The sequence below is a fragment of the Lagenorhynchus albirostris genome, chromosome 12 (assembly GCF_949774975.1).
Source record: "Lagenorhynchus albirostris chromosome 12, mLagAlb1.1, whole genome shotgun sequence".
Taxonomy (NCBI): Eukaryota; Metazoa; Chordata; class Mammalia; order Artiodactyla; family Delphinidae; genus Lagenorhynchus; species Lagenorhynchus albirostris.
In genome coordinates this window covers 47,639,362-47,651,497 of record NC_083106.1, presented here as the reverse complement: position 1 = coordinate 47,651,497, position 12,136 = coordinate 47,639,362, and the positions used below count along the sequence as shown (strand labels likewise).

Genomic DNA, 12,136 nt, shown 5'->3' with positions numbered 1-12,136 from the left:
GCTCAGTAGTTGTGGCGCATAGGCTCAGTTGCTCCGTGGCATGTGGGATCGTCCTGGACCAGGGCTCGAACCCGTGTCCCCTGCATTGGCAGGCAGATTCTTAACCACTGCGCCACCAGGGAAGCCCCCTGTGCTTCAGCTATTATGAAAACAACGGGGAGTAGATGGAAAGGTGAAGATTATTCAGCAGCAAGATTCTACTAGTATAAAATACAGCTCTGGAAGGGCAGCATTCTTGATGGCAGGGAACATGCTTCTTCTGAGACTAGTGAGGGCATGTCCTGTGACAACTGGCAGGGCTGAATACAGACTCTCCAGCCCTCACAGGACTACCTCCTCTAAGAATTCTTTATAACTGCTCTTCTGTTCACATTTTAATGTTTTTCCCCAATGTTTTGGCCTTCTTCACAGACACTATTAGAAAATTGAAGTTCATGTAGAATTAGTATTACATGGCTCAGCATTTGCCTTTTTTCCACTGTTCACTGGGACCTCTGTGGGAGTGAAGAGGGGAGCTAGAGTTGTAAGTAGTTTTTGTTAATACTTCACACCTAGGGAAACACGTTGGTGGGAAGTGGTCAGAATGAGAGAAAATGATGTTTTAACCTTAAGGGAATGTTTAATCAGATTATTTCTTTAGCATTACTCAGAAAATGAACTTTTTTTTTTTCTGGTCTGGGTGAAACACAAAACTTTATTAATAGCTGTTCTAAAAGGGAGGGGAAATAATTATGAAAGTATACTGAAGCTTTTTATAAAATATTTTTTGGTAAAATAGGTCCATGTTTCAGCACCCTCACTGGTGACAGTTACTGAAACAGCAGATGCATCTCATTAAAAGGCAGTTAGGCTACAGACTCTGAGGACAGAGTTAGAAGGGAGGCATTTCCCTGCACAAAAGGGAACCAGAGATATGCTAAGTGCTTAAAACTAGTTTTGAGCTTGTTTTGGGCACTAGTATTGAATAACCATTTGCTAGTTTGGCTATGTCCAATTATAAAGAGGTTAAGAATGATTATTCTGTTGAGAATATTGTGTCTAGCTACATTGATGAGAAAGATAATATAAGTGTAAGTCCTGATAACACAACTTAGAAAAGGGAAAGTAATAGATAAGTTCATCAATGGCCACCCATGCAAGGGTAAGAAAATTCTAATTCTAAGGACTAGCTCTAGACTCCCAAACAAAAAAAGATCCACAGAAGTGCCGATTTATGATGTCTCCACAGGGCTTAGGAGAAATAATGTGCAGCCATGATTTATATCTCTTTGATTACATATTTACCATATAATTTTCAGAAAACAAATCCCAATATTTGGAAGTACTGAATTCGGCAGTACCTAGACCTACTTCTGGTGCATAACCAGATGAGCTTTCTATCTTAAAGTTAATTTTTTTCTATTGAAAATATTGGCATTAACTGTTTTTTAAATATAAATATTTATTTTTGGCTGCGTTGGGTCTTCGTTGCTGTGTGCAGGCTTTCTCTAGTTGCTGTGTGTGGGCTTCTCATTGTGGTGGCTTCTCTTGTTGCGGAGCACAGGCTCTAGGTGCATGGGCTTCAGTAGTTGTGGCACGCAGGTTTAGTTGCTCCATAGCATGTGGGATCTTCCCGGACGAGGGCTTGAATCCGTGTCTCCTGCTTTGGCAGGCAGATTCTTAACTACTGTGCCGTCTCCTGCTTTGGCAGGCAGATTCTTAACTACTGTGCCACCAGGGAAGTCCTGGCATTAAGTTTTAAAAAAGTACTAAGAAAATTTTCGCTTTCCCGTTGTAAAGTCTTGGCTTCAAAATTAAGTATTATCTAAATGAATATGAACATGGATGAGAGCTAAACGTTTCCTAGACTACTTGCTCCCGTTTAAAAAAAAATCTTAAAGTTTTGGTTAGGGAATTGCAACATCAATTAGTATATAACGAGTTAAATTTACCTCATTAAAATTCAGAGAGGGTAGGGAGGATGTAACTAATGTAGGCTTATAAAACAGAAGATCATTCTATTTACAGCAAGATAAAACCACACTGCTGTATTTCGTAGTTTATTCAGTTTTAATATGGTTTCCATTATTAACGTTTAAAACAATGATTTCCAGTTTAGAAAACAATGCACTGACCACATAATTCCTTTTTTATTTTATACAGTTATACAAATATTCTAAATACACATTTTGTGTTCAAGATGATGGCAAATAAGATTAACTGTACAGTACATAAGGAAAGAAAATATTTTAAGCATATTTAGAAGCAATAGAAATGTCTATACAAAACAAGCAAAAATGGAATAAAATTTTTTTATTTTTAAAGTATTGCAACAGGCCCACAGGTTTGTAACAAAAAAGTCTTTGCACAGTTCCTCACAATGCCCCATTAATAGCTAAAGCAAGACAGCGGTTTTAGAAAATAAGTTTCAAAATGCTACACATGGTACTATTGTTTGCACAGTTTGATCAAAATAACAACTCTACTCTGAGTCAAGCAAAACCTAGAGGAAATATACCAAACAACTTGAAAATCATTTGTATAAAATTCATTGCACATTATTTTACTTAGTTTGAAAAGTAAAAAAGTGTATTTACAAAATATTTCGCAGTCAATTATGAAGTGAGTGGATATAACACGTCTTGATACAGACAGGTCAAGGAAAACACGAATGTTTTTTAAAGAGGTTTTCAGTGCTCCTTCCACAGGGAAGTAAACATGATCTACTCAAATGGATTTACAAGATGTTATGCATACCGTAGCAAATTCGACACCTGCATTATAAAACAATGTTGAAAAGGCAAAAGGATGAGGGGTTTGTACACTGTAAGAAGTGAGCTATTCAGAGATCAACAAGTACAATTTTTAACTCAGCATAAAAGTCTTCATAGTCTTCAGATAATAGACAGACAATGAACACACTTGACTCGATGAAAGTTGAAAAAGCACCATGCACAACAGTTTAGTGGTAAACACTGAAAAAAATAGCACCTGGAATTCTGTGATATTGACAATTTAAAACTGGTCTAGTAATTGCCGGAGATATGGTGCCTTGGATAATTCTCTATTTACTCGGGAGAGTTTGTAAAGTACTGGGCAGTTCAGAGAAACACACGGGATATGTCGATCAAGGCAACCTGTACAGTTCTTGCATATCTGAAAGTACAAGAGGAGTACATCAAATGATAGGAAAGTTTCTATCTAGATGTATAAACAACAAACTTTTATAATCCCTCCTTTATGACCCACCACAGATTACAGGCAGACATATGGCACATATTACAGAAAGTTTCACTAATTTTCATTTCTTTGAAGCATAGGCAACCCTAAGTTGACACATTTCTAAAGGATATTATTTCACAAACCACAGAGCACAAAATTCCCTAAGGATTCATTTCATCCCAAAGATCAACTTTCATTTATGGTAGAATCCTATTATATTAACATACACATAATAGGCTACCCAATTACCATTCAAAGACTGTCTCTTAAATGCGCTTATGTACACTATTCTTTCAAGTTACTTATATTAAACATTTTGTATGCCAATCATAAAAATGTTACCCACTTTCTTATTTCAGAAGAGAAAATGCCAGTATGGAAAAAAAAAATCAAAGCATGTGAATTTGAAAGTAGTAGTGCAGACCAGTAGTTTCAACCCTGGCTTATGTACATGAGCCTAAAAATAGACTAATGCCTCAGCCCCATCCCAGACCAATGAATCAGGATCTGTGGGCATAAGAGCCTAAGAATCTGTACATTTTAGGGTTCTCAGGTGATTCTAATGTATAATGAGATCTGATCTAAAGGAAAATAATAAATCATAAGGCAATTTTTAAAGAGAAGCATTATAATGTCTTACCCAGTGATCAGATTTTAATATGTAAAGTCTGAAGTTATACATACAGTTTAAAAAATTGATAAAACATGAAAAACGTTAAAGGCTACTAGTGAGGGCCCCAAGGGTCAAGAAAATATATGCTGATTTTTTATGTGAATAGTGTATCCAAGTGATTAAAAAAAGGGATAGCAAATAGCAGCTACCATACTAACCTTTTAAGAGAGAAATCAGATCTGCTCCACTTAATTCTCTGATCTGTATCTAACAGCTTCTGTTTTAAAGGTCTCACAGGGCAAACAATTTTTGTTCTTTGCGCCAGTATCTTCCAGTCAATTGAAAGGCCCATTTTTCTGAGCACGCTGGTTACTGTACCAGTATTATGATACTGCCACAAGCAAACTACTGAGAGCCCTGTGCTTCAGCATGCTCTCTTGAAGAGTAAGTGTGCTGCTGTTCTACTTTGAAGACTTTCACTAATTAGATCTCTGCCAAGAGACTCAAACCTACTCCCAAATATGGAATGTCTGCACTGCAGCTCTATGTACTGCAGCTACGTTCAGGTGCCAGGACAAACTGATAAATATTTATGCACTTGCTGTGCTTGCCTGATAAATAAACCAGGATGGAATTACTTGCCTCACTAAATTTAACTCAATGTTTAGTTTCAAGATCCTTTACTGGTGATTTAAACCCCGAGCAGCTTACGTTTAAAACTTTAAACACCACAACCTGGAAACTTACATTTTAGCAAACGTAAAACAAAAACTGCTTTCATATTTAATGATTCTTTTTGCTATCCTTTGGCTTACTTTCTTGTTTTTTAAAAAATTTTCAGTCAGATGCGTAAGTTCATTTTTTATTAAAAGTGTTTAAGTTGATGAATTTTTCTTTGAGATCTGCTATGGTTGTCTAGAATTTATATGTGTTGTTTGTTTAACAGGGAGTGTTAAAATTTCCAAGTAGAAGGATCATTTTGTTTTCTGAGTTTATAATTAACTTACTAGCTTTATAGAATTGTATTGATAAAATGCTTGTAATATTTCAACTTTCTGAAGTTTATTAAGGTTTTCTTTATAGACTAAAATATGTTCAATTTTTTAACATTCCATAAACAGTTGAAAGGAAGGTGTAGTCTCTAATGTTGGATAAGGTCTATCTTATAATGTTGTGTAGATCTTTAATAATTGTACTGATTTCTGATCACTTGACTGGTCTTGGGCTGAGAGGTGTATCAAATCTATTACTAATGTTTCTGACAATTTCTCATTTTATCTCCTGTAATTTCTGCTTTATGAAAATTCCTACAGATTATTTAGTGCACAGGAGACACATATTTTAATCCTCTTAGGAAAAAAACAATCCTAAAGTTAAAATATCCCTTTAAAGATGATGAACCATCCTTATTTTAAACAGCGTTACTTTTAAAACTGCATTTTTATAAGAAATAAGACCTAATATTGAAGGAAGGTTGTGGTTAAATTGATGGCACCAACTAGCATAGTGCATGTTGCTGGGGACAGAAGACAGTAAGGTCCAGGGAAAAGGCCACTCACAGCCTCTGACGTCAGTGGAGCTCTGGAGGTCCTGCCCATGTTTGCACCTTGTACTAGATGCCAACTAGGGAATTTTCTATGAGGGCTGGTTGCTGCCATTGGGGTAGTAACCTAAAAAAAACAGAAGCTGGGGTCACCCAGTGACTAGTGGTTGTACTAACCAGAACCACTAGTACAAAGTGGTACAAAAACTGGGACAGAGTGGCTGCAAATTGCTTGGCAATCACTCCAATGACTTACTGCTGCTTTAACTGTGCATTCAGCAAGAAGCTGTTTCTTCATTTAATACATGTGTACGACCCACCATGGGCTGGACTCCGTGCTAGGCACAGCCAACTCAGCAAGGGAAGGGCAGGGCCTCTGCCCTCACTGGGCTCACTTTCTCTTCGGTGGGGAAGCTCGAGCTAGTGTTGAGAATGGACAGGATGGCGGGGGATCAGGGTAGGAGGCTGTTGCAGGAGTCTGGGGAGAGATAATGGTGGTTGGACTAGGATGGTAACATAAGGGAAGGAGAAAGTGAGCGTACTTAACAACTATTTAGGAGAGGGAAAAGCCACTTTATCATTTCAGTAAGCTAGGCTTCTGTGGTTGCATCAAAATAATCATACCTTGAGATCTTACTGTCCTTAATGAAATCTGTTTAATGCATTCTGGATGACTGGCTATACACTATACAACTTAAGAGTTTTCTGCCAGTGCAGAATAGCAGCTAGAATGGTGCAGAAGAAACAGTGTCTACTTTACCAGTCCTTAATCATCCTTCTATTCTAAGAGCCTAGTCTCTCAAGAGATGGTTTCTCTCCCTTTTCAACTGTGTGGCAGCTAGGTTGTCCTCCTACGAGGTTGTGGATACTCTGACTTGGTTCAGAAGCCTTTTTACCTTGAGGGGCATGGTGTAGAACCTGGCCTTTACATCGGTGGTTGGATTACATTAGGCATATGAACAGACGAGCTGCCAGGAGTGGTCGTTTAGAATTCACAATGATAGAGCTAGATAGGACCTAGGAAAGAGCATCAACCCACATTCTGAGAAAACTGGGGCCAGAGGACATGGCCAGTACTATGAAGTCCAGACTGGAATCCTGATGTTCTTACTATCAGCTTGATTCATTTTCCACTATATCACACTGCCTTTCAATTATCTGGTTGGTTTTAAAACACTCCAATAATAACCTTATATATTGCTCTTCTAAAGACAAAACAAACAAACTCCACCTCAAAATTGTTATTCTCTCGCCTGAAAGCTAAAATTGCAACTTGAAACATGATGCTATAAGAAGATATAATCAGTCCTTCAAGAAATATACTACTTTAAAAAAATGTGCTATAATATTTTTTCCTTTAGATTTAATTTTCTAACTTATTTCAAGAGATTCCTATTGTTTATTTCTGCTGGAATTCCACATTTGAAAAATTACCTCTGCATTTTATGTCTGTATTTTATGTCTGTATCCCGTCTCGGCTGCTTATTACCAGTGGAACATGGGGCAAATTACTTAATCCCTCTGTGTCAGTTTACTCATCTGTAAGAGGGCCTAGAACAGCCAGCCTCTGGCAGATAGAAGATTAAATCATGTTAACTGTTAATTTTCTATCTTGACTCTCAGAATTGCAAACCTTCCAAGTTTACTAGCAATTCTCTAGGAAAACCAGATTTTTATGAGAATGGTAAGTAGATATGGTAGACAAAGCCATTAGTACTTTTCTTTCTTTTTTAGAAATACTATTATAAAAGAAATTGGGTGGCTGGACATTGTAGTTCTATGGTTCTAATAAACATAATACACTATTCTATAAAAACAAAAACTAAATTATAAAACAAATTTAGCCATTTTTAATAGTTTAGTTCAATTATGATATTTTTAGGAAGTTTATTAACTTAGAATCCTTATTCCACTTTCACACTAGAGTTTCACACCTTACACTACACCTCCCTCAAGAGTTGACTACATTTCCCTGAAGAATCAGATTGCTTGGGATTCTGGGTCTTTTGAACAAGGTTGTACCTTTACAAGTTGCTCCTGCTGACGTTCCAACTCTCGAATTTCTTGGTTAAGTATGACTGCAACATGCTGAGGTTGGCTGCGACAGTTACTACAGATGCCGTGCTGAGTCAGGTCATCACACACTGGGCAGTGTAAGGTAGTAAAGTATTGTGAGATAGTGCCTTTCCGCCCTTCAGGTTCACTTCGAGAGGAGCTGGTGGCTTTCTGGATCTATAAAAACAACAGTTCAGAAAAATATCAATTCAGAAATAAGTCTGAGCCAGCTTCATAGCAGAGTGGCTATTCTCATGCTAATTACAGGTTTACTAAGGCATTATTTCATTTGTTCAACAAATACTGAATAGCTACTATATGTCAGGCACTGTTCTAGACAATGGGGCTATAGAAGAGAACAAAGTCGTTCCTTTACACTTTAATATCATCAGATAATATTGTTTTGTTTTCGTTTTTTGGGGAAAAAAAAGTCTCAAGAGGCACAAACTTCCAGTTATAAAATAAGTAAGTCATTGGGATATAATATACAGAATAGGAAATATAGTCACTAATATTATAATAAATTTAAATGGTAACAGATAACTAGACTTTATCATGGTGATCATCTCAATGTATATAAATGTCAAACCACTATGTCGTACACTTGAAACTAATACCAGATTGTATGTCAATTATACTTCAATAAAAAAGAAAAATAGTCTCTTGTCACTCGGTTTTTTTTTTTTTTTTAATTTATTTATTTTTGGCTGTGTTGTGTCTTTGTTGCTGCGCACGGGCTTTCTCTAGTTGTGGTGAGCGGGGGCTACTCTTCGTTGCAGTGCGTGGGCTTCTTACTGCGGTGGCTTCTCTTGTTGTGGAGCACAGGCTCTAGGTGCTCAGGCTTCAGTAGTTGTGGTGCATGGGCTTGGTTGCTCCGCAGCATGTGGGATCTTCCCGGACCAGGGATCAAACCCACGTCCCGTGCATTGGCAGGCGGATTCTCAACCACTGCGCCACCAGGGAAATCCCTGTCACTCAGTTTTCTGGTTGAGATATGTAGATGTATGAGATCATATGGGGGCAGTGGAGATCACAGAGGACAGAGGAAGAAATCCAGGTTAAGAGTAGATACTGTTTAAGGCTGCGCAATTTGGGCCATGGCAGCAAGGTAAGTGGAAGGTTAAAAATAACTTGTTAGGCAGAAAGGTGCAAAATTCAAGTAAAAGTAAACCTGGAACATTTCAAATGAAATTAGATACATGTTCCCTAATCATTCCTCATTTGAAGTAATACTGGATTCAGAGATGTCTTCTGATACTCTTTTTCACACTGAAATAACATCATCTTACAATCATACCCTTGGTGTACTCCCTTGCTGTCTTATAAGTCACTCTGCATAAAAGTTATTAGGTCAGCCTTTTATAAATGCCATTGTTTTAACATTCTTGCTGGTGATGAAATGAAAAATAGTAATAGCTTTGTGGCATAGAGCCAGGACACAGCATTACAGATGTTGGCCAGCACAGATTCTCTGAAGCACAGCTTCAACCTCAGTTTCCCAGCTTATTCTTTTCCTTGAGGCCTTAAGTGCTCACTGAGAAAGTAAAAATAATTTAATTATCAACTTTTATCAGTTTTCCTGCATACCCTCAGCCTTTCATAGTCTGAGCAAATGACAGCAGATCTAATTCTAAACATCAGATAACAACTGCTACTCTCCTAGAGTAATGTATCCCAGATTATTACAGAACCACAAATCGTTCCTTCAGGCTTCTAATGGGTAAACTAAGAAAAAAAGAGTTCAAGCAAAACTCCCTTTGGTAAGATTCCACATTGCATGTTTTACTTTAGTAAAGTGCTATTTTAACATTATTTCCTTAGTCTGGTTTCTGCAGGAATATGTCTAGCTACTACATCCTATACATTTCTTAAACACCCATTTTGAAGGGATTTTTCTGCTCTCCTTTGTTCAATTTTTTTTTTTTTTTTTTTGTGGTACGCGGGCCTCTCACTGTTGTGGCCTCTCCTGTTGCGGAGCACAGGCTCCGGACACGCAGGCTCAGCAGCCATAGCTCACGGGCCCAGCTGCTCCGCAGCATGTGGGATCTTCCCGGACCGGGGCACAAACCTGCGTCCCCTGCATTGGCAGGTGGACTCTCAACCACTGCACCACCAGGGAAGCCCCTCCTTTGTTTAATTTTTATTAGCTGCTTTGAGTTATTTTATAGTTAAGTGTTTACCATTGATGTAGTTTTGGATTTAATCTTCTATAATTTGGCCAATCTGACAGAAGCTGGGAAGGTGTTTGTAGAAAACTAAACCAGAAAAATGTAGCACCTTTGTTGGTATAGGATAATAAAGCATTTGCTTTGCTCTGATAGCATGTAAATAAAATCTTTAGCTCTACTGAAAATTGTAAGTGAATTCTCTCTTTAGAGTCACAGCACAGGTACTATTTAGTAGGCTTACCCTTGGTAATTCATGATACCAGTTGAAGACATCAATACCAATAAGTGAGAAGATTCTTGCCAGGGGTGGAAGGATTTGCTTGGTGATATAGTAAGTGGCATTCAGTCTCAGAGTCGGGTCCTGCAGGACTTCCACTGGGCGCCTTACCAGCTGGATAAGTGGTACTCCAGGGGTTCCATAAATGATGACATATGGCACTCGTTCCCCAACTCGAGGCTCAGAGCGCCGATCATACGTAAGCATTTTCCTATTTAAATCCAAATAAAATAGTCACTCAAAGACTGTCATGGAAGGCATCTTTCCAGAAAATTAAATGAGAATTAAACAATAATGAAACCATGAGAAATCAACAAGGGGAACCTTCAAGTAACTTTTTTGACAACTGTATACACTTCACTTAGTTGGCACCAAGTGGATATGCTGTGAGAGTTTAATAAAACTTACTCTGTAAATTACTGTTACATGGAGAACAATATGAGTTGGCAGATATCAACTACCTTAAATTGTTTTCTATCCCCTAAGACTAAGAATTAACTATTGTAAATCTAATAATGGAGGATAAAATTTAGCTGATTAGGTGATCTGATTCTAGAATGATACCATCTCAGTGCTTTGGTAAATGAAAATTAAGGACTACCTAGTGATTCTGATATGGGAAAAACAATCAATTCCAGCTCTGTATCAGATTACAATTTCACTAAATTTAGTTTCTGCAGGGAAGGCCAGAAGAGGAGCTCTTTCTTCTTCTTTAGAACTTGCAACGTATGGGGGTCACCCACTCACTTTAGTAAGGCTTCACGTGGGCAGGGGAATAGACAATTGTGTATCTGTGCCTGCAGACTGGGTGTCTATTAATCTACTCCAAACCATTCCAAATCCCAGGACTACACTTACTAGGTATTGGGGGTTGTGCTGTTGTGCACATCATTACCTTGTAAGTTCCAGGGCTGGCACACACGCGCCAGGTTTGTAAGAGGCACTTCCTCTGTATTCCTTTGCAAAGATAAAATCTTGTATGCTGGCCTTTCCTTCCAGAAGCTTCATACATTGTCGTTGAACATACTGTTTAATTAAACTTACATCTCTTGTTTCAAATAGCAGCTTCAGAGAACGCTCAAGTATCTTTAAAAAAAAATGGATATGCTCATAAGGAAAAAATATCCCCCAATATATTTCATCATTGCTGTTATACTTTCAATTACGTTAATTACTGAAACTTGCTGATCTGTCTGAACAATCTGCTATTTACAATGACTAGATAATAAAAATTATTGAAACTGGAAAATATTTTGGAGACTTTATTTAACTTGTGATTTCTAAAAATAGAGTATTATGTAGTTTGAGGAAAATCATATCGGGATGACATGCAGATGAAACATTTGCTGTGTGTGATGAGCAACACGAAACATTTAAGTTGTCTTAAATAGCCAAGAACACTCCAGGCACAAAAAGCCAGACATCATTTCATGTATTAACCCTATTATAGAAAGGGCTGGATTCAGGTGGACAGAGAGAAGTTTAAACATAACCAAGCAGTGAAATAAAGTTAAACATCACCAAGCAGTGAAATAAAGTCAGTCTTTTTGCCTTTTTATAGTGTCAGTAAATATATACTGTGATAGAATTTTCTGTGCTGGAGTATCTCTACTAGAAAATGACTGACATGCAGTAGATTTATGCAGTGGAATGAATTTAAATTAGTTCCAGGTGAAAGCTCTGTATCTTATTCTGAGTACTGGAATCCATACATATTTATACAAGAAGTTGCTAACTTAGCCAAGGCACCATTCTTCCCTCAGAGGAAGAATGCACTGGATATCTTTTCCAGAAACTAGTATTAAAAAATATCTCAAATTTACATAATATTATATGTGACATAATAGGTTGCTATCAATCTATTATGCTTTTAATGCTCTCGTAAAACTCAGTGTATAGAGTGCCATTCCATTTATACCATTTATTTTTGGTTTGTTATAGAAGGAATCTGGGCCTGAATAAAGAAAAAATAAATATGAGATACTATGGTTGAGAAATTTAGGTAATTTATATTACCATTGTTCAGAAATCTCCCTAACTTGTATTTGGTAACCCAAGTAAACAGAATTTCAGTTAATCTAGGATGGATTACATTACTTATGAAATTTCTCTGTTCAGTTTCCCTTCTTTATCCTGCTCCATAGCTTTTGGGTGTTGCCATATATCATCTCTAGGTGATTAGACAGGAAATTCTTATCAAGTTCAAGTGTTGTTTTTTAGCAATTGTGATAAAAGGTAAGGTGTGGGAGAAGTCAGAAACTAAGGACTTAAATAAGTTG

General features: G+C 37.4%; 1 protein-coding gene across 1 annotated transcript in view; it reads right to left on the bottom strand.

The window, feature by feature from the left end:
* Nucleotides 1-2,030: 2,030 nt before the first annotated feature.
* REV3L (REV3 like, DNA directed polymerase zeta catalytic subunit) overlaps nt 2,031-12,136 on the bottom strand; it is a 186,131-nt gene continuing 176,025 nt past the window's right edge. The window contains exons 29-32 of the mRNA XM_060168321.1: nt 10,753-10,943; nt 9,822-10,068; nt 7,380-7,589; nt 2,031-3,135 (exon numbers count right to left, since the gene is read on the bottom strand). Of these exons, the coding sequence (XP_060024304.1) occupies nt 2,995-3,135; nt 7,380-7,589; nt 9,822-10,068; nt 10,753-10,943 (789 nt within the window). The 3' untranslated portion in view covers nt 2,031-2,994. The remainder of the gene's footprint in view (nt 3,136-7,379; nt 7,590-9,821; nt 10,069-10,752; nt 10,944-12,136) is intronic.